The following is a 23,676-nucleotide window of genomic DNA, read 5'->3' on the forward strand; positions in this document are numbered from 1 at the left end:
ATTGGGCCCCCCCCCCCCCAATATTTGGTAACGAGTGCCCTTGTTTTGAAGGTCGGCAATTATTCCACCATGAAAAGCGCCACCTATTGTCTGATGGTGCCCATTATCGCCCGCTTTGAACAGCGTCCCATAGGACTAGGGTCCTAGTCAGGCCAGGTGGCGAATTATTTTTTTCCCAAACAACACGTATGGATGGTTGTTGAGCGCCCTCTACGATACTTTTATTATACGTACGCAGGTATAAAATGCCATGAGTTACTGTTTGCTGTCGAACTCGATGGCTCAGCTGGGTTATGCAATGGTGTTGAGATCGGAGGGTATGAATTCGAAATCACATTTTGCCTTTTTTTTTCTTTTCTCATTTGCGGCTTTGGAGGATTTTTTTTAAAGGGAAATAAAGTCTCAATTTCATTAGGTTCGAATTCATTTCTTTCTTTTTTTTCTTTTATACATATATTTTTTTCTCATGTTCTAGGGAAGTAAAGTCCAAAACCTCATAGCGTACACCCCAGTTACTTATGTCGCTTAGGGGGAAAAAATTCGCGGCCGGCTGACCGGTGAAAAAAAAACGGTCTACCTTCCAGCATCAATGAGGCGAGTGCCCCTTTTTCACGTCTACCCCAGATCAAAATCGCCTTGCTACGCCACAGAAGCAACAGGTGAAAACGCACGTGCTAATGAAAAGAAACGGGGATGTTTTCACCTGTTGACGTAATGCTACGCTGCCCTACATGCTACTTTATGAAAGTATAACCTCGTGTAAGCAAATGTAAATAACACTATAAAAGCCTTGCAGTTTACTCAGTTTTAAACCCTGGTATTTTGTTTTTCACATTGAATTTCCTTCACATTTGATTTTTATAAAATAGTCGCAATGTAAACCCGTCAGATGTCCGTATCCAAAATTAACCCAGATTTGTCATATAATATAACTTCAAGTCATCTTGCACGAGATGCAAACACAAAGCAATGCACATCGGTATGGTATTAGAATTAATTACTTCAACATAATATATTATTTTTTGATAGTTTAGCGCTCTGTTAATATGTAAGCGTGTGGTATTCTAATGACGCAGCAATGTTATTAAATCCTGTAAATTAGGGTTTACAAAAATTTTAACAAAACAATACTGACACTTATTAAAAGCTTAACGTGAATGTACTTTTGTTCCAGCGTATTAATTTTCAATGTCTCTGTAGACACAAACGTCTGAAACAATGTTACAATTTCATTTGTAGATAGAGCAATATTGCTACAATGTATTCGATTTGTGTAGTATGTATATAAGGAATACCTCATCTTATGTATCGAATTCGAATTAATAATAATAATAAAATACCGTTTTCAGAATTAAAATGCCTTATTCCATTCACTGAACTGACAACTAAGCCCGTGCGAGTTTGTGTTGTTTACAGTGTATTTCAGAGAAAATCAATTTTTGAAGATATTTTAGCAGGGTAAATAGTGACTTGCTAAAGGACACGACATATGGCCCCTGAACCGGTGTAGCGTGAATTTACTCATTGGTAATACCGCGCATGCATAAGTATGGTAATTAGGAAAGTGACCGGTCACGTGAGAGGGATTAACCAATAATAGGGAAAAGGGTCCGATTTTCATAGGAGTCGGATTTTCATGTGACACCGGATTCGAACCCCCGACCTTCTGATCACGAGTCACAAATTCTTACCATTACACCAGATTCCTCCGACATTCAAGTCAAAACCAATGTTGGTGTCTGTATTAAATTAATACAAAGACGAATATTTACTCAAACGAAACAGCGCCCTCATTTCAGCGCCCCCTTTTTGCGTCAAGCTATCTCAAACAGGCATAAACTTGGTAACGAATATATTATATTCGTTACCAAGTTTAAATTCTGGTTTCCTTCAAATTACTCAAAAGTTTTAAAATTAAATTAACATAATTATGACCGACGACTAAATAAAAAGAGACTATTTCGAGACCAATGAATACAGGGCATGCTGTTGCATTTTTATTTCTACATACCGTAAATACGGGGCTTGGAAGTCTCAACACAAAAAAAATACGCATCTAATATAACAAACAGCTTTATAAAAATAACAAGAAATGAAAATAGCAAGTGGGTGAAATGTACACAAAGCGTTAGATGTATTTCAATAACTTAACGACTTTAAAAATTACACACAAACAATTTGATCAGAAATTTCTTTTCATTCGTTCAGCCCTGTCCGGGCCCATCTGGGCATGCTTTGCCACTTTCCATGCACCCGGATACCCCTGGCTGTACTGGTGTGTCCCGGAAAGTGTGAATAAATAAACCAATGTTTATCCATTCTCAAAAGAAATTGAGAAAAACACATGGTCAGAACAGGAAGAAAGGTGCAAGTCAATTCGCCAATTCGAAAACAACAAAAATGTAAAATCACAATCAGAGGGTTATTAAAAGTTAGGCAGAAAAATATACAAGCTTAACACATTTCACGCCGTTTCAAACCGTTTGGATGGACTGATTTTCAGCCGAGATCCTTGCAATATTCACCCGAAAATAATCATCAATTTGGATAACTTGATAGTACAGGACCAGTACTGATCTTGCCATTTTAATGTTTAATTATAAGGTTGCAGCTCCTACATACGTTAATGGATATTCCATAAATTTAAGGTCAAAAGTCACAAGTGTGACATTTTTCCTGTCCCGTTACCTCTGAAGTTTGGAATTTGCCATTCAAGTATCATTACCAATAACTTCAAACGAACTTTTAATTGCTGGGCGGGTAGTTTACTATTAATAATCACTCTTGGAGGACGACTGCATTTAAGGAGTACATCCAGAATTATAAATGAGGTCAGATGTAAGGGACAGGAAAAAAGTAGACCCCAAATTTATAGAATAACCATACATAAATTCATACATATGCAACCTTCCACAAACTGGAGTCCTTAAACCACCCCAACCCATCAAAATCCAACTGCATGTTTTGTTGGAACTGTTGGAGTGAGTACTGCACTAGTAAACTGATTATGCTTTACATGGGGTCAGGCATACCACCATAGTCAGAGTCCAACAGTTTGGGTGTTGAGTTACATGAACCATATGGTGTTGGATTTTGCAAGAGAGAGGAAGGTTCCTAGTAAATCACTGAAGGGGTTAGGGTTAATTAAATGAAAACAAACAATCCTACCGGTACAACTCACTAAAAAACAATAACTGGCAGATACACAGAAAAAAAATGAAGTTTTAAAAAGTAATCACTTAAAAATTGGGAAAACATGTTAAAATGGAATACAACAGCTTTGATTGCATACGAGCACTGACTAGCCTGAAAACAACTCTAAAAAATACTTTAAGATTATTAATGCGTATGTACTATCAAAAAAATGCCATCGTGATATACATTTGCTGTTTCTTTACACTGGAATTAACCCACTGTTATTTCAACTCGCCTATAGTGACATTAACACTGCGTAACTAATTATGAAAACTTTAATTAAAAAAATAATAACAACTACTAGACGTGACGGCAAATAAAATTGTTCAATGACACTTAAGAGATGTAAGTTAAGACACACCAAAGAAAAATAACACGACGTAAAATAGCGAAAAGAGCGAGCAGCGCATTGTGCCAAAAACTGCCGAATACCATACAAAAATTCTCCTCAATTGTGTAACCATTGAATTCACAGCCAAACATTTATAGACAAGTGCAGCGTGTCATTCACTTCACTCTAGTGATCTCCTTATAGAACTAGGTAGCTTGTTAACATTTGGGCAACATTATGAGTTCAACTACTTTGAAATGGCATTGTGCAGCTGAACAATAAGTAAACATACGCTGACACCACCTACGAAATGCTTATCAATGCACCCATTCACAGGCCCAAACTTAAAACCTTTCATTCCAGAAGCAGTTGCAGATTTTGGTAAAGCTTGATTGCAAAACGAATACCTCTTTTTTTAGAAACTTAAAAATAAAATAATCTTTAGTGAATCGTTTTCCCCTGTCTTAAGTACTGATGTGGGACAAATATTTTACACAGTACATCAGTTTTTTGGTTCACATGAATTAGATTAAAACAAACGTCAGTAAAAACAGAAAGCAAACATTTAATTTCATGATTTAAATACTGTTATCACCACTGCTCGCAGTGATGGTCAAGAATTGCCGACCATCAGTGGATTGTGTTCAGTGCTAACTTTCAATGTACACGTCGGCAAATAAACTCGAGCGCCTCGTCTTTCGAACATTCATTTTTTATCTGAACAACTGAGCAATATTTCAATGCGATGTTGTACAACAATCCAATGGTGCATGTATGTACAATGAAATGTGGGCTTCACACGTATGCCTGCAGCTCTACAGCTCAACTGTGACGTTAAACTCACGCTGACTAGAAACGCTCAAGCAATCTGAAAACTTTGCAATAATTGTTGTCTTATCTATGTTGAGCCAATGTGGTTTCCTTTGTTACATTTCAATGGCTTCAACAACTTCTAGAAAGCTCCTTCCATCTGTAACAATGCGAGTACTTCTTTTGGATTCTCAGAAACACACTGAACATCACTGAAGAAGTACTCAAGACTTGTACCGCCTACATCACAGACAATTACATTTAAAAATTACTTTAAAAAAAATCACATTTCATTCATAACAAAAAAAGTCACAACTCCACACCCCAATTCTTTCTTCATTATTTGATTGGTATGTTTTGGGTTAAAAAAAAAGGAAGAAATATGCCACATATTTACAAGCTTCAAATAAGCCTCTGTACTGATGACGTCACACTTTGTTTACATGTGCACTTTCCTATGGAGCCAGTGGGGGCCCACGGTCCACTGAGCACCTTAGGAAAGCACACATGTAAACAAAGTGTGACATCATCAGTTCAGAGGCTTAGTCTGCTCTTTAATTAGGATTAAACACTTTTGTCCAAACACTTCTACATTTGTTTCATGCCTGTTTATCGACAGAAGTAGTTGTATAAAAAAAAAATCCTGTCTTTTTACATAACAAGACCTTCAAAATGTCCTCTCTTTTTTTAATCGAGCTCAACACCAGCAAAATTGAAATGACCTTCTAACACTGTTTCTGCTGAACCAGTAGTCTCAGGGTTTTTTACCAGAAGTGAAATCACATTTTCAGTAGTACTGTGTGAATGTATATGTCATGGAGTTGTAGAACAGCTCCCAAATTGATTGGACGTCTTACACTTCAAGTAGTACTTTGTTAAAAACCATAAGTAATTTACAGTCTTACCCCGTTATTTCACAACTTTTTGGTGGGCCACAGTGCGCTTCGTAACAATCCAAACCGCCACTCCGACAATCCCCACGTGAGGACTTTCCTCCCTTTGTTATTACATCCCCTACTGTACAGATATTCCGTAGCGGTTTCTTGTTTAGTTTTTCTTATAAATCTGCTGCTGGAGCAATGAACTACAGTTTTATCACACAATAAAAGTACTGTCTACATGAAGTGCACATAATATGGCTCCTTCGTTTCAAAATTCCAGCAACTAAAGCTCTGCCTTGTACTACATTTTGCCACTCTTTTTTTTTTTTCTGAAGAAAACAATTTTTTTTACACTGAGTTTCGGTAGCAGCACAATGCATTGTACCTCCAGCACACATTTAGTCAATGTATAAGTCTAACCAAGCGTGCAATTGATTATGTTTGGCCAAATCTGACCTTCTCTCTTTACCCTGATTGGTTGGTTTACAAATGATGATTATATATTTTCTGTATACAATGCTGCTCTAGTAAATGTCTTTGTAGAGGTCTCAGCTACTTTACCGAGACAAATTCATTAAATGCTGGACATTTTTGGCTAAATGTTTTCATGTGCAGCAAATATACTCAAAACAACTACTGGAAGCAGTAAACAAAATGCAATAGCACTGAATTGGCAAAAGTGAAATTGGGAAGAAAAGTGGTCATGAAAAGCATTGCTTTACTGGAATTTTGCATTATTCTTTGTAAAAAAATGTTTCATTTTACATAATTGCCAGTTTCCGACGTTAGTACCAAGGTTCCCCTGGGTACTAATTAAAAAAAAGACCATCGCAGATGAATTCCACAAGCAGAATGACTGTTAACTTTCAATTTTCAGCACTGAAAAAATTTGGCACCTTCCATTCGAAAAATAACTGAATTATGCAAATAACATTGCTGGTAACAAATGCAAAATTTAAAACTACCAGTTTTTTTTTTCTTTCGACAGAAAGGTCACTCAGAGGTCTGATGCTGATATGGGGTTTTATCCCTCTCCCCCCTCTTTTATAATGGAACACTCCTCAAGCATGGCTCACAGATCGGTGTCAAAGAAGGCCAGTCCACTGCTGTCTGTAGGGGGGAGTCCGTCCAGATTCAGGTCAGCGGAGGGTGGGCCTAAGTTGGCCAATGTGGGGTCCATGCCGTAGTCCGTGTGAGATCCCAGATCCAGATCTTGCATCATCGGCTCAAGTGACATGGGCTCCTGATAGTTACCTGATGAGCAAAGTTTAAAAAAATTTAAGTCACTTTTTGTTTTACTTAAACCACAGATACAGCAACAGGCATTTCCAAACCGATAATCACAGGGGTGTGACGGGGGCAAAATGAACAATCCATGAAATAACTGGCAGAGGGTTTGAGGTCACCAAAGAAGCACAGAGCAACATAGGATCTACGGTTTTACTTTTCTCCAATTTTGTTCAATCTGTCAAACATCTTTGAAACCTATTTCATCCTGTTTTTATTATGTGGTCGTTCATGCACTGTAAAAACGTAACTGTAGTATTTTAAACGCCATTTTCTCAAGAATTAGTTTTAAAACTTCAAGTAAGTTGGTGGTCTATATTTCCGTTTCTGAACTCAGCACCCCTGAATGTTGTATACCATTAGAAAGCTCTTGTTCTGTTTAATCCAGATATGTAAATATCTCAATTCTTAAAAAGTCTGACTTCAAGCTCTTTTAGTGGTGACAGGTAACATTTGCACCAGTGTTCTAGCCAGGCATCAAATAGCGCTAGCACCCGCTACGCTTTCGGAAATAAGCGCTACGCTTAAATCGCGCCGCTACGCTATAAATTTTGGTTGCGAAAAAAAACCCTGCCGTTTGTTCGTATACAAGCGCAGCGACTTTAAGCATTGCGCACTGGCCGTACGACACAGCGAAAAATAAACAACGATCCCACCGCACGTACCCCGTACGATACCCCTACCGTGAAGCTGCCCCACACACATTCGCTATGATAGCAATAAGCACGTGCTGTTTTGTGCTGCGTAGATACAGCGCTCCGTACGGACGTACGTGTCACCAACTGTCACGTACAGAGCGCTCTGTGGACCACACCATTTTGCGGCCTCGGGTGTGCTTTCCTAAGGTCAATATTTACAAGCATTTCAACTGTTTTAAAATTATAAATAATACTTTTTATCAAGTCCGAAACGTGTTACTGTTTGAAAATAAGTTCTTCAACATCGGAACATAATTTTCATAAAGGATTTATTCGAGAAACGATGTCCAAAGAAAGGTTAAGCACCCCTATGATATCAATGGATCCGTCCTCAAAGATGGCCGCACGTGAAGAATTCTTCTCGAAGAATGTCGCTGTCGAAAATTTGGATTTTTGACTGTCACTACTCGTTGCTGATAACAGTTCAATAAGTTTGGTAGTAAAAACGGATCTGTTTGTTCTTAGGACAAAACCAATCAGCAAGTATTGCAACAAAGCAAGTTTTTAGCGCTCCACGAATACGTTGCTTTCTCAAATGCTGAGGGAAAATTTGGTCCGGTAGTTCGCCGGCGTAGCCGGTGTGGGCTGGCCCGCGCCCGCACGCCGGGCCGGCCGGGGCCGGCCGCAGCCGGGATAGGAAGCAATTCCCGGTGATTAGTTCTCATCGTCATTATCTACAATTATATTTTTTAACATAACAAAAATGAGATTTCTCCTTCACATTGTGTTGTAGCATATTGAATTTGCAATCGCCGACGACTTTTTCTGTCTGAGAACTCCATGGTTTTACAATTTCTCTCCCTGCCGATCGGATGGTTTTATTTACAAATTTAAAATCGGAACTACTGCTACTACGGTAGCGCTACACAACACAAGGCTTCTTGAAATATGAAATGTTCATGCAATTTGTTCTCGCACTTAATATTGACAAAGTAAATCCCAATTTTTTATAAAACATTGAGGAACTACTAAAAATGGTTAAACATCAGAAAGCATCGATCTTGGAAGTTGGAACAATTTATACATTGTAAACATAATCTAAAATTTGAAAACAGAAGAAACTTTACAGGAGCAAGAGTATCAATCATTGAAACAAATAAAACAAAATTTCTTATAATTTTAAACACTTCTGCTAAAAAAAAATCAGGGGAAAGTGGCAGGGAATCGCCTCAGATTGCACCACAGAGCATCTAGAGTCCAAAATTTTCCGGGGCCCTTAAGCGGGCCCCGGACCCCACGCCGTAAGGGCTTCGCACTCCGCGCTCGCATTAGTTGTCTAACCAAATTTACCCCTACGCTATAATTTCACCCTGGCTAGAACCCTGATTTGCACACACAAAAAGTGTGCACACATAATATTTCCTTCAAGAGTTCCCTAGGTAGGACCACCGTGTACATTCCCTGCAAGATGCTGATTCAGCTACAGTATCAACTTTGCAGCATTGTAGTCGAGTCCATCTCAGTCCATCCCTATTCCGGTCACAAATAAATAGCAAGTCCATTCACACGTCCAGTCACAAGTAACTAGGAGCAACACATACTAAGGAATGTCTTTGTCATAGTTTACATGAACAGCTTGCAACTTAGCTAAAGACAGGAGGACTTGTGATGTACTTAAGAGGACCGTTATAAAGAAATAACTTGAAGGCGGAGACTAATCATCCTTATTCATAGCGGAAGCTGCATTGCGAAGGACGCAGCTACAGCATGGTCAAGCCGAAGGCATGTAAACGTACCTCAGGTAGTTGCCATACAACCCATGCCTTATCACACTTGCCAGATCACAAGTGTTGATTTTTACAAAGGGAGGAAAACTGAAGAACCCCCGAGAAAAACCCTCATGGCACAGGAGAGAATCAATCCACAACTCTAGTCACATATGACCCAAGCCCGGAATCGAACCAGGGCCGCAGCGGTAAGAGGCGAGCACTTAACGCACTGCGCCACGCATGCCATCCAAATTGATGGACAACAGCACTGTGAGTTTTCCTCAATGACAAACTGGAAGGGGTCTCACCTTGCATGTGCATAGCTCCACCTTGCTGCTGTTGTGGCGGCGGTTGCTGGTGTCTGTAGTCACTATGCAGGCTGCTGGCGCTACTGTGATGGGAGAAGTCTTGCTGTATGATTGGCGGATCGGGCATGTCCATGGGCTACAACAACAAACAAAACACGGTATACATTACAAAGACAAAAGTATATTCCCTGTGGCCACCAAAACCTCAAAATGGGACTATATGCCGCCCTAGTGTATAAATCGTTCCTGTTTTCACTAATAGTAACTGGGGTGTTCAATCTGGGAAAAGGACAAGCCTGTTCAAAAAGACACTTCAAGGCCTGAGAAATACCGGTATTTGTGCCTACCTCGCCCCATGGTGCAGTGTCTCCTCTGAACAGGGAGTTGGATAACTCAACGCTGATACGCTTCTTGTAATCCTGTGGTTTGTCTTCAGACATGCGGTACAGCACAGCTGCAGCGTAGGTGGCTGTTGACAAGAAAGCAGTGTCAAATTGTTTATCTACCACTCACTGAAACAGGGATCCAAGGGGTTGCAATTTGAATCTTTAAACCAACGTTTGAAGGAATTGAACTTTGGGGTATGTGGCTGGAGTGAGGAAGTACATCCAGATCGGGTATTTTTATCATATGCTTTCAATTTAATTCCAACTTTCACTCGGGAGGTAACACACTGAGTATAGAGTGTTTTTTTAGTCCCTGAAGGGCAAAACCTAATATTAAATTTACATGACTCCGACACAAATTCTGTCTTATGAATATGCTATCAACGTATGAAAAAACTCAGGCTCAATGTGAGATATCAAAGTACACAGGCAGTTTAAAAAAAAAATGTTAAACACAAACAGATCTATGTTCACAAGAAATGTTCAAGTGAAAAATCTTCTGCAAAAATCGGCCTTAATCATTCGAGATTCCAGCAAAACTTGCTGGTGATATTCACCCACCGGCAAATTATACTTATGTAAAACTAGCTCTTTTCTGCCGAGACTACTAATATCAAGGATCTATAATCTCAAATAAGGCAATCACAATCCAGATGATCTGTTATGTCGGGAGCGCTACAAAGTGACATATCACATATCTGTTCACGCCGGGATTATTTTGACAAGAACGGAACGAGGCGTGGGATTAGTTTCAGTCGACCTCAAGCCAGGCGGGTTGAAGCCATCACCCTTGGGCAGCACACTCATATTTTTCGGCCTCGCTCACTGCGAGCAGGTCGCTGGCTCATATGCCCAAAGGAAATTGAAATAGTAGAAATTGAAATGGTAGAAAGATTGGCTTACCAACTCCCTCATTTCTGGAGTGCAGCAGCTCAGTCAAGGGTGCCGTTGCCCCTTCCTGCTCAATAATCTCTGCCCCTTCCTTATCCTGGGCAAGCTCACACAGGACGCCTGCAGTCACACGCTGGATGTTCTCAATGTTGGAGTACAGCAGCTGGTGACATGGACAAAGTGAGTGGTATTAGAACTTCCGTACATGACATTAGAACTTCCATAAATGGCATTCGAACTTCCATGAATGGTGTTAGAACTTCCCTAAATGGATTTAGAACTTCCCTAAATGGATTTAGAACTTCCCTGAATGTATTAGAACTTCCATAAATTGTATTAGAACTTCCCTAAATGGTATTCCATCTTATAATACTAAATGGTATTAGAACTTTCCTGAATGCATTAGAACTTCCATAAATGGTATTGGAACGTTCTTTATTAAGCAGCCAGTTGATTCCAGCAAGCTCTGTGGTTGAATGGTTAATATGTCTGCACTTGTAGGCAGGAGATCGTGATTTGAGTCCAACCCAATTAAACATGTGATTTTTTTTTTACTGCAAGCCCTCCGACACCCTTGAGTTTATACTGTTAGTTACAACGGGGAAGGCAAAACTATATTTTTAAATTCCAGAGGATTTTGCTTTCAAACAGCCTTACATTCCTTGATTTTGATCTCCAATTCAATGCCCCAAGCTCAGTGGTCAAGTGGTTCAGCCATCTGCGCTAGTCAGTTAGAGGTCCTCAGTTTGAACCCCACCCTAACAAACTTGTGCATTTATTTCTTGCCGGCTCTAGGACAGCACTTAGTACATGCTACTTTATACAATTACGTTGATGAAGGACAAAAAACCAATACGTTAAGAATTTCTCCTCAACTGAAAAAAAATCCATGGTAGGAAATGAAACAGGGAAATAAATACCTGCACAAAGAGAGGCACAGTGCTGAGGTTTCTGATCAGCATCCTGTTGTGCATGTCTCTGGCCAAGATGTGAAGCGCACCAACGGCTCCCTCGATGATCTCCTCCATGCGCACACCGTCAGTGTAGCTCTGTCCATTAGCACCGCCTGACTGTCTCTGCAAGAACACAAATTCAGGGTTGGATTTTAGTATTCGGGTATAACACTTCTGCCAAAGACTCATACAATGACTATATATTACACGTATAGAACTTATGCCTTGCAGCAACTGAAAAGTCGTTCCTTGCTTTTTTAGTTTTGTTACATTAAATGAGAGGTTTTCCCCTGCCTATCCTGGTAAAACAAAGCATTGCTCTCAAACTCCGCCGTAGCGCATAAGGTCTATAGGGAGATGTAACTGCAACCTGCTTAAAAGTGAAATGTCATACTATTATTAACAATCGGGCTGCCCAACTTGGTCCATACAAAGAGAGGTCAGAATACTTGAAATAATGATGGCTACGGTCAAGCAACACTCTCAAGTTAAACTAATCTGAAGATGAGCTTGGAAGGATTAACCCTAACTACCTACTGTCTTTTATCACGTACTGGACCAAGTCCGCCAAAATCCATCAATCACACTGCTTCCAATTCAAACTTTGCCTTAGGCCTTTAGGCCCAAGTCCATCATACTCCATCAATATTTAGTCAAACCAGGCCTGCAGGACCAAGTCCCCCAAAATCCACCAAGATGGGGGGATGGATTTTGATGGAGTTGGGGAGGTTAGGGTTTAACCAGACATGGACTTCTTCATTAAAGTGTCTTCACAAACAATGACACAAAATGTACACAGAGCTTCATCCTAAGAGACAATTCTTGCAACAATTATTAAATAGTATCTGGTGGCATCATCAAAACAGTCAGTATGTTATCATTCCCCATAACTCCCTGATATTTTCACTAGAAATGTCCGAGAATCTTACAGAGTCCAACACTGTGCAGAATCCTCCAAGCCAGCTTGATATAATAATTTCATAACAATTTTTGGGGCTAATCATCCTTATTCGCAGCTTAGAAGCTGAATAGCGAAGGACGCGGCTACAACGTGGTCGAGCATTTTGGCAGCCGCCGTACGACCCACGTATGACCATGGAGCACAGTAAGAGATCAAAAGTGTTTGATTTTTGCGGAGGGAGGACAACCGGAGAGCCCAGACAAAAACCCCTGTGGCACAGGAGAGAATCAACGAACAACGCTACTCACATATGGTTCGAGCCAGGAATTTAATCCAAGCCACAGTGGTGAGAGGCAAACGCTTTACGTATCAGCCACTAATTCCACCCTATAATAAACTCACAATTAACAAGAAGAGTTCATGTGAAGGATTTGTCTTACCCTCTGTGAGTCCTGGTTAGCTCTCATGAGAAGCTGGACCAGTCGTGGGATGACGCCGTGCTCACGCAGAGGTGCATGGTTGGCTGGGCACAGGGCCAAGTTACGCACCAGTCCAATGGTGGCCTGTGAGGGCACAAGAAAATAAAATATTGTCATATCTGAAAACATTGCAGCCAGGATTTCAAGTCTCTGTCATCAGTTCACTTCAATACAAAAATATCTAGAAAATGAAAATATCTCACAAATCAATATTTCCAAAATTGTTTTGCAAAGAACTGAAGATAAATAAACCATCAAAAAAATCAATTACACTTTCATTTATAATGTTCAAAATCAAATATTTTCCTTTGCAATCGGTTTCCTTTATTCTAAAAGTAATCATGCGTGATAGATTTCTAGTGAGTGGTATATAGTCAGGTCAATATGCCATCAGCCATAGATTAAATATTTACTGATGCCTTGTTCTCACAGCATTGTTTGCGCAAGAAACCAAGGACAGATTTATTTGTGCCTTTATTTTCAAGAGGAATCATCCTGATAGTTCTTGTAAACCTCTTGTCTGATTTTCTGAGAAACTAGGAGGGTATAAAGGGCCCATGAATTTTTTTTTTTAATGCAGTCCTTGAAAATGCAAGTTCGAGTCCCATTTAATTTTATTTTCAATTTTCATGTTAGCATTTGTTAGGGCATTTTGGTGACTTTTTGGTTATTATGCTAATGCAAATTTCCATGTTCACAGTCATTTCAGGAAGAAACCTCAATGTTACACCAAAAGTGGCCAGAATTTTGGATATTTTAGCTCCAAAAGGGGCCAGAATTTTGGATATTTTGCTGTTCTAAATGTTTTTTTCTTTGGTGATTCGTTGATGTTTCAGTGCATGACAGTAACTCAGTCAGCAAAGTTTTCTCACCAATGTTTTCAGTAAGCACATTTTGGGTTTACAGTTTGAATAGAAAACCCCTAAACTGAACAGTGTCTTCCTGATATATAACATCACGGCAACAGCGCCCTCAAGAAAAGCACGGAAAATGTGTAATGTTTAAAAAAGTACACATTTCAATAAAATTCACCAAAAAGAGATGTCCAATCGTTTCATACATTTAAGAGGAGGAGAAAGTCGCATTAATTATGTTACCAAGAAAAATCCATGTCACAGGCGCTTTAAGCTTTTAAAAGCGGTAATTAAGTCGGCCACAAGTCAATTACAACTCATCAACTATGACGTCAAGTCACGAGCTTTTCAAATGGACCTCGACACACACGTTCCTTTGTCACAATCCTTTGTGACACGACTGTTTTTGCCTCATGGTTGATTTGCGATTGCTTGGATTGCAACTCTTTAAAGGAACTTACTTTGATGAGAGGCCAGTGGGACGGAGCCTGCAGGAGCTTAGCTGCTACCGGGATACCAAAGTTATGACGCACTGAATTCTGGGCCGTCTCAGCTTCTGGGTGTCGGCTGGTCAAGTGACGCAAGGCACACACCTTCAGGACAGACAGAGAATTAAAAGGGGAAAATTATTCCTTCAGTCCCATTAAATCTTTCGGTTTTGAAAATTCTCGTCATTTGATCAATTCTGATAAAACATGAAGATGGGGCTTATTACAAATTACGCCCGCCAACTTTTGGGTGGGCAATTAGAGCTGCCAACATTTGCATCTTGCAATCAGGGAGATTTTGTACAACAATCAGGGAGATATTTAGAATTACATTCAACATAATAGGGAAAAAAGTTTCCATAATTGGGGAGATTTTCAAATTTATTCATCAGAACATGGAAAGATTGGCTTATTTTCAGGGACCTTTCCGCAGAATCAGGGAGAGTTGGCAGCTCTGTTGAATGAACAGAGCTTGACAGTTGTTCTGCCCTTAGCAAAGCTCAAAGCTAACACACCTCTGCATGTTTTGGTTAATAAATCCCACAAAATCCGCCAGTATAAATACTTATGAAAATTATACTTTTCCAAGGAGTGTACATGAACCCCAATGATTAAATGGTGAACTTAAGGATTTTGATAGGGAGAGTTCTTAAAATTTAGAGGAAGGGAATTGAAGGCTAAAGCAATATCTTTTTACTTTTTTGATATTTGCCATTCATTTTTACTTGATTTGGACGTTGAAATTCTTCCATTTAAAGACTAAAGACGCACGAAAAATTGCACATTTACTAGATTTCGCACTTCATAGAAAATGTTATAAGCGCAGTATACTCAATGTTGTCCAAGAGCTTGCCAAAAAAAATCACAAGCTTGGAAATCATTAACCCTCACTCCCCAGGCATTTTTGCTAGGATGTAACCTCAATCCTGCAAAATCCTCCAACTGCCTTCATGTAAAAATTGCATACGGCCTCAATCCTCCAAAATCCTCCGTCTTGAATGTGGTCCTTGGAGGGGTGACCACTGCCTCAATCCTGCAAAATCCTCCAGCAATCCATGTCAATATGTTGAGGCAGTGCCAGTGACATTCTGGAGCAATGCGGAGGATTTTAAGTATCAATATAAGCCTAAATTTACTCACAGCTGAGCATAAACAACACAAAGTCCGGCCCAAGACGGTGAAGACCTTGACACAGTGCATCCTCCGCAATCAGCCACACACTTTTGCAATATAGCTTCAATCATGTAAAATCCTTCATTTTACAAAGAGGATTTTGGAGGATTTGGGAAGGTTAGGGATAAAATACATTCTCAAACTTTCAACTTTTTAATCTTACCCCTGGTTCAGTGATTTCCTCCCTGTCACCAGCTTGGATGACTACACGCACCAAGGCCTCGATACCACCCACTTGGCAGACGATGATCTTATTCCGGGCGTTGTTACAGGTCAGATTGGACAGGATGCCGCAGGCACAGGTGACCACGCTGATGTCGTTGGAGGCCAGGAGTTGCACCAGCATCTGAAGCAGGCCTTCCAAATCATCCTACGAAGAATAGACAATTGATTGATTGATTTTTTTTCCCATCCTTACTGAGGTTGTTTCTTGCTTTCTTCTTCTGGTATCCAGAGAGTTGTACTTCTACTTAACTTTTTACAATGAAAATAGTTTAATACTTGGAAATCTCTGGTCGTTTTTTTTGTTTTGGGGGTCTTTTTGGGGGGAAAAAAGTTAAATAAACTTTAACCTTACCATTACTATTTCTTTGTTATGCCATAATTTTGCATTTCGTTACAAAACGTTCATACCTAAAATGGTAATACAGTTTGAATTTACATATTTTGTCCGTCTAACCAAGGCCGAGGCTTGGAGCATGTGGTGTGATGTATTGTATACATTGTATACAAATGTACATGCGCTGTACATTGTAGTGCATGCATGTACATATGTTCACAGTATAGTTGGCGCGTGCTGTATGCATAGCCTGTACGTTTCGTGTACGTTGGTAGAGGGGAACTGGTAACCGAATAGAATAGAGAAAAAGAGTAAGCGTATATATTTGAACTATGTATACCCCCCTGACCAACCGACCGACCGACCGACAATCCTGATATTTTTCATGTGAGGGCAACACAACATTTTTTTTTTGGCCTTACAGAAGATCACAGACTGATCACAGACCACTCACAGACTGATCACAGACCACTCACAGACTGATCACAGACCACTCACAGACTGATCACAGACCGATCACAGACCAATCACAGACCGATCACAGACCGATCACAGACCGATCACAGACTTACCATTCTGACTGCAGCATCTGACAGGTTGCGCAGGGTCCACAGGCAGTTCTGCACCAGTCTGTTGCTCTGATGACCAAGCTGCATGCCCAGAGCCTGCATACCACCTGTTAGAAATCACACCGACCAATCAATTAAACCTCTGGACAAGAGAGACTCTTTAAAATTAAGCTCGCAAAGATTTCAGAGTCTTTCTCTGTCATGTACCTTCAGCTGAAATTCAGGCCAAAGAGGCTTGCACAATTGTTTCGTTCATTTTTTTCTAAAAAGCTAAAGGGCAAAAGACAAAGCTTGCAACTACTGAAGTTAATCTCTTGCACGAACAATTTAGAAGTCTTGGGGAAGTTATCCTTCAAGTTCAGGGGTCTTTAGGAGAACTCAACCGAAGCCACCACTACTACCTCCCATATTTAAACTTAAAAGAGACTCTGACCGGAAGACTCAACATGCCTGACGTGGACTCTGGGGGCAGCTAAGTTAACTACTTGATCCCCAAAGTTATCATCAGACAGGCCCCAAGTTTCATCATTCCTGCAAAGATCACATTTCTGATAATCTTCTCCATTTAGTACTTACCAGCTTCGACGATGGCTGGTTTGTTGCTGGGGCAGACAGACAGCACCTTGAGGACGCGGCTTGTTGTCCACAGCAGCTTCTCATAGGTGTAGGTACGCATGATGCGGACGAGCTGGGCTGGACCTCCACTGGCAAGGATGATCAGCTAAAAAGAGAGAGAGCGAGCAGAGAATGCATTATTTAACTTTGAGATGGCTGACTAGCTCATATTTGAGAGCGCTTTAAGATGCAAATTAGGGCCAATATTCCCCAAGGAAGCTCCCAAATCATGCGTGTAAAGGGACTGTCCACAAAATATGTGGCATATGATAAAAAATAAAACCACATACATTATAAGAATAAAATTACATCACAAATGTTTTTGTCATCTTCTCCAGACGGTTCACATTTTTCAAGTATTCTATTTGGTAACATGCTATTCGGTGCTATTTGGTAACATGTTATTCGGTATATTTGGTGGATGATCATACATTCGGTATATTCGGCGTAGCACTTCTCTATAGCAAGCTTACCTTGCTTTCCTGGTTGCCAAAGGCCAGGATCTGCAAGCAGTCTGTGCAGATGGCCAGGAACTTGACGTTGTTACGGGCCAGCAGCATGACCATCTTCTGTAGGCCTCCGGCCAGACGCACAGCCATCTTGGAGCCTTCTTGGTGGAGCAGGAGATTGTGTAAGGTGGTGATGGCATAGAAGAGCACTGACTCAACAGTGGAGCTGCAATAACCAAAAACAAATTGAGAAAGAGCGTTAGAAAGTTGTTGTCATAACAGGTCTACAATGTTATATGGAATCTGTGCCTAGATGGCACTTTGTGACTACTCCTGAGAGTGCATTGGGAGGGATACATTACATGTGCACACCTATGTGAGCAAATGACACAAAGAATGCACAATAATATTTCTGTGAGTTCCAGGTGTACAGGGGCAAAGCAAGTTCCTTCAAAAAGGCGGGTTCACACTTGGCGCATATAAGAATGCAAATGAGAATTGATGACGTCATGGCAATTATTAGGCTCGAAATTCACCCGAGTTGAACTCTGGCAAATTTTACAGCGAATGTATAACGACATCACTCTTTCTCACTTTGGTGGTGCTGGGGGTTGGGTTATTGTGCACTATATGCATACACCTTGTAGGCCACACAGTGCAATCTACTATTCATGCTTTCATTGTACTGTAAAGCTTGATTTTTTGTACAATTTTTAGTGGCTTAATCCAACTGAGACTTGGTAGAATATTCAAATATTCAATTTCAAAATTCACTGATCTAAGTTACACATGCCGCCAATTGGAATTTGTGTGCACCTACGCTTGTCCAAAATTGACAAAGAGCTGATAAAAATAATATTAAGCCCAGGTAGCAGAATGGCTGATATTTGACCAATTTTTAAGTAAACATTTGATCTTATATTCCTTGGACAACTTTTTTCCTCCTGAATCAAGCACTAACCTGAGAAGCTTGACGAGGGCCGGGATCCCGCCGCTCTTGAAGATGGACTGCAGACCGGCGCGGTGGTGGGAGAGGTTATGCAGTGTACCCACGGCACACCTGGTGGTCTCTAGGTCATTGGAGTTAGACATGGCACGGACCAAAGCGGCCACCACCTGAGGGGAGTTCATGATGGCGTGACGGCTGGCTTCCTTCTTGGAGAGCTGGTGGACCATCATGGCAGCTTGGCTGACAACCACCTGTTATACATAAATGAGATGCACGACTTATTAGGTGAGGGGAACTGTTTAACTCATTAACAATTTACCCCTAACCACCCCACAGGTTTTTTCGCTAAGCACCCTGCCAAATGCAACAAAATGCGACTTGGCTGAAATAAGAACCCTGCTAAATGCAACAAATTGCAACAGTGGATTCTGTTGCATTGTGCAGTTAACCCAGTGATACCAGCCTTGGCACCAATCAGTTACCCTGCTTAATGCAACCAAATGCAACAGTGGATTCTGTTGTATTGCCTTGGCACTATGAGCAGTTACCCTGCTAAATGCAACAAGATGCAACAAGCACAGGGACTTGAGTTGACTGCTAAATGCAACAACTTTTTAGTTTTGTTGCATTTAGCAGGGTTGGGATTAATACAATTAAAGAATACAAAACAGTTTGATTTATATAAAAATGTGAATGTCGTCGAGCAAAGAAAACAGCATACACAATGCATATTTAACAGAATTGGGCAAGCAAATTTCAGTATGTGTGTATAGGCTGCAGCAATCTTCTAGAAAGATGAACAGGCAATTTGCCACATTCACTTTCAAATTGTTCATGAATACCTGTCATTAATGCAATGGAGCAACTACAAATAGGTTAAACACTGAAGAGAGTCCATTTGGGTCAGTGGTTCTTTCCTTCACTCTCACCTCTGCGCTTCATGATCAAATCCCATCTAGGCCTTGCTTGATTTTGAGGGTTTTCCGAAGAACTGTTTGGACTGTTTTTTGGTGATTTACAAAAGTCCAACACTCACACGTAACAATCTGGTTACAGACAGCTACTCAACTCACTCCGATTAATTTAAAGTAGAAACAATGTAATCTAGCTGAAACCGAGAGATAAAAAAAAAAATTACCTGGTCCTCATCACTGAGAAGCTTGGTGAGTTCGGGGATGGCGCGAGTGGCCAAGTCAGCATCATCCTGGTAGTTGATGAGATTGACCACGGCGTGTTTCAGCATCTGAGAGGGCTCGGCCAGGCGCTGGACCGAGGTCTGGTGGTTGGGGTCAAACTGGGTGGACGGGATCTGAACCCCTTCCTCTAAGGTCTCTGGGAACATGGCGGCGCGCACACGCTGCGAGCGGGTCTGGTTCAACTGCTGGTTCATTTCTGTAGAGAGAAGGGAAGAACTAATGTGAATAAAAATCCACATTCTTTCCCATTGTCTTGATACATGATCTCTTTCTTTGAATATCTGAGAGCATTGCCTAGCTCCACAGACTAAGTCTTAAAAGCAAGGAGTTGGAACTTTTTAATGCGTACTGTGATTACATGCATATTTTGTATTGGAACCCTTTTACACATAAGATAGCTCTGAATGACAGCAAATGAGTTACACCTAACAAGATGAACAAAACCAACATGATATCAGCAAAACAATAGTTTGGCCAAGTTGAGTTATACCCGACAATACGAGTCAGCATCAGCAATAACGTTCTGGGTCTAATTCAGATTGTCTAAAAATTAGTGGATTTGGGCACTCCTTGCTTTCAAGTATTCAATGTCTAGGTTTTTTCCCATCAATATTAACCCTAACCGCCTAGGACCTTTCGGCTAAGATGCATCCTCAATCCTTAAAAGTCCTCCCAAAACATCTGATGTTTCTTGAATTTGTTCAGTGGAGGGGTGACCACTGCCCCAATCCATCAACAATCACTGTAATACATTGAGGCAGTGCAGATGATACCCAGAAGGAATACTGATATTATATCCAGAATAAGGCAGGCCTCAATTATACACGACTGAACATAAACAATGCAGGGCATAGCCTACTACCTTGACACAATGCATCCTTCAAACTCAACTGACACTTTTTGGCATTTAGCTTCAATCCTCTAAAATCCTCAACGACTGCCTGGTTGATTTTGGAGGATTGAGGAGGGTTAGGGTTAAAAGTTGGAGAGTGTAAACTTACCGTCCACCTGTTCCTGAGTGTAAGCCTGCCCATAGCTGCTGTCCCAATCAAACATGCCTTGACCTGCGCTCATTTCAGACTCCTCATCATGATGGCTCTTGCTACTGACTGATGGAGCCTACAAAGAAACAAAAAAAATAATCTTAAAATTAATGTGGCCTGACGTTGCGAACTTAGCAAGTTCTTCTTCAGAGGCTAAAACAGAAATGACAGAGGTACATACATTAACATGGGGGTGCACACAAACATGCAGGGCTGAAAGAAGAAACACAAAAGGAGATTAAGTGGGAAAGGTGTAGAAAGATGCAGGGGAGGGTGGATGAGAGAACAAAGAAACAGAGGGAGATGGCAAACCACAAGGGGTCTGGTGTGAACAGGGGAGGGACCAGAAAGGGGAAGGATCAAAGGTCACAGGGGTTGGGAACGGACAAAAGAGTGTGAGAGTGAAGGGATGATGCGGGGGGGGGGGGGGGGAAACAGTATGGAGGTGGAAAGGGATGAAAGATGGGGGAAGATGGGTAAACACAAACAAGGAAGACCAGATGGATTATCTGTAACAGAAGACAATGGAGGAAAAAAAGGATTAATCATTTCCAAGTTGGATGTTGAGACCGTGTGGTTGAATAGTTCGAAGACGATTCATCCACACTTTCTCTCTGCTGAGGCGAACTGAGTCCTTGCGATGGCCAAGAGATTCAATGCCCTGCAAAATCATATCAGAAATGGAGTGGTTAGGCAGGTTGAAGTGATGACCAACAGGGGTGTCTAGTTTCTTGGTGTTGACCGTTGACCGGTGGGCATAGAAACGCTTCTTGAGCGTATTCTTAGTCTCACCTACATACTGCACTCCACAGACCCTGCAAGAAATGAGATATATGACATTAGAGGTGTTACAAGTGATGTTACCAATGGTTCTGTGGGTAGTGACAGAAGGATGGCCAGAAAAGGAGTCAGACTCCTGGATATGAATCTGGCAGACAACACATCTGGAAGTGCACTTGAAAGTACCATGCTGGGTGGGAGGGGATGCATCTAAGGATGGGACTTCAGCTCGAACAATCAAGTCCCGTAGATTTCGAGGACGCCTGTAAGCCAATGTGGGGCCGTTGGGGATGGCGCGGGCAAGGCGATCTGAAGTATGGAGGATATGATGATTGTCATTAGTGATTTTGCGAAGGGGAGGGAGATTGGGGTGAAACGTGGTAACCAAGGGAATCATGGGTTTGGCCATGGCATCAGGGGCCTTTCCCGTGAGAGCTAGATTTCTGGGGATAGCTTTAGCTCTGGCAATGGCACGATGAACTTGGCGAGAGCTGTGACCCCTGGCCACCAAGTTGTTCCTCAGTATCTGTGTATGGCGGGAGAAATCGGAATCATTAGAACAAATTCTTCTGAGTCTGAGTGCCTGGCTAAACGCTATGCCAGTTTTGCAGTGCCTGGGGTGACAGCTGGAGGAGTGGAGGTACTGGTGGGTGTCTGTGGGTTTGGAATACAGGTCAGTGGTTAGTGAGTTGCCTTGCTTGCGGACGGTGACATCCAGAAAGTGGGTTTGGTGAGCCGAGAACTCCGATGTGAATTTGATGGTTCTGTGGAAGGAATTGATGTGGTTAGTGAAGGTCAAGAGACTGTCCTTATCACTGGTCCAGATGAAAAAAACATCATCAATATATCTCCACCAGATCCAAGGGCGACATGGGGCCGAGGCAAGAATGCGTTCTTCAAGGTCACCCATGAAGAGGCAAGCCATCGACGGAGCCATGCGAGTGCCCATTGCAGTGCCGTGTACCTGTAGATAGTGTTCACCAAGGAAGGAAAAATTGTTCTTCGTTAGTATAAGTCTCATGAGGGTGCCAACATCACTGATGGGAGGAGTCGTGTGTCCTGCCTTGGCCAGAGCCAAGGAGCAAGCACGAACACCCTCCTCATGTGGGATGTTGGTGTACAGAGATGAGACGTCGAAAGTCCCAATGATGGCTGTGCTGGGAATCTGGTCCTTGATTCCTTCAAGCTTGCGTAGGAAGTCTGGGGTGTCGTGAATGTATGACGAAATCTGTGGGACAAGGGGTTTGAGAAAACTGTCAATGAACAGGGAGATGCGTTCCGTGGGTGAGCCATTACCGGAGATGATGGGTCTACCGGGGTTGCCAGCCTTGTGAATCTTGGGTAGAAGGTAAAATCTGGCAGTCCTACAATCACAGGGAGAAAGAAATTTGTGAGCTTTCTTGGACAACTGGTCACGTGATCGCATATCGTCAAGTACCTGTTGTATATCTCGACAGAAAGTATCTGTGGGGTCAGAGTCAAGGCGGGTATAGTTAGTGCGATTATCCAACTGACGGTGGGCCTCATCAATGTACTGCTGACGATCCATGATGACCACAGCTGAACCTTTATCTGCTGGCTTGATGATGATGTCGGTGCGAGAGCGCAAGGAGTTGAGAGCCAGGCGCTCCTCTCTGGGGAGATTATCAATAGCAGACTTGATGTAATGTCAACACAATGAAGAATTTTCTTAAAAGACTTACAAAACATGTGCATGGATTCCTTTAAATCTAATAATGATTGTGAAATTGTTAACGAAAAACAGCACATGTTTATCCTTTATCCTTATATATTAACCCTAACGTACCTGAATCCATCAAAATCCACAACCCTGTTTTGGAGTATTTCGGCGGATTCTAGATACCACCATATTGGAAAAGTTGGGGGATTTTGATGGATTCAGTACAGTAAGCTTAGCGGTACTGCAGGATTTTGATGGATTCAGGATACCTCCATATTGAGCAGTTGGGGGACTTTGATGGATTGAGGATCTCAACAGTTAACTCCTTGGTGTGTACAAGGTATATGTACTACACTGGTGGATTCTGACAGACTTACTGGTGGATTCTGACGGACTCAGGACACCAACAGTTTTTTGCATGCCAAAATTGATGGATTTTGGCGGATTCAGGATACTTTCTAAAAGTGCTCAAGGGGTTAGGCTTAGGTCTT

The 23,676-nt window shown here is 41.4% G+C and overlaps 1 protein-coding gene across 2 annotated transcripts in view; it reads right to left on the minus strand.

Moving 5' to 3' along the window:
* Window positions 1–1,975: 1,975 nt before the first annotated feature.
* The window catches only part of LOC119741863 (catenin beta-like), a 29,792-nt gene continuing 8,091 nt past the window's right edge, over window positions 1,976–23,676 (minus strand). For both annotated transcript variants that reach the window (XM_038217784.1, XM_038217785.1), the window contains exons 4-17: window positions 20,683–20,800; window positions 19,624–19,877; window positions 18,498–18,736; window positions 17,561–17,762; window positions 17,049–17,193; window positions 16,476–16,579; window positions 15,508–15,714; window positions 14,145–14,276; window positions 12,791–12,913; window positions 11,417–11,572; window positions 10,509–10,659; window positions 9,567–9,688; window positions 9,220–9,355; window positions 1,976–6,471 (exon numbers count right to left, since the gene is read on the minus strand). In XM_038217784.1, the coding sequence (XP_038073712.1) occupies window positions 6,290–6,471; window positions 9,220–9,355; window positions 9,567–9,688; window positions 10,509–10,659; window positions 11,417–11,572; window positions 12,791–12,913; window positions 14,145–14,276; window positions 15,508–15,714; window positions 16,476–16,579; window positions 17,049–17,193; window positions 17,561–17,762; window positions 18,498–18,736; window positions 19,624–19,877; window positions 20,683–20,800 (2,271 nt within the window). In that variant the 3' untranslated portion in view covers window positions 1,976–6,289. The remainder of the gene's footprint in view (window positions 6,472–9,219; window positions 9,356–9,566; window positions 9,689–10,508; window positions 10,660–11,416; window positions 11,573–12,790; window positions 12,914–14,144; window positions 14,277–15,507; window positions 15,715–16,475; window positions 16,580–17,048; window positions 17,194–17,560; window positions 17,763–18,497; window positions 18,737–19,623; window positions 19,878–20,682; window positions 20,801–23,676) is intronic.

Source organism: Patiria miniata, unplaced genomic scaffold (assembly GCF_015706575.1).
Source record: "Patiria miniata isolate m_02_andy unplaced genomic scaffold, ASM1570657v1 HiC_scaffold_5, whole genome shotgun sequence".
Lineage (NCBI taxonomy): Eukaryota > Metazoa > Echinodermata > Asteroidea > Valvatida > Asterinidae > Patiria > Patiria miniata.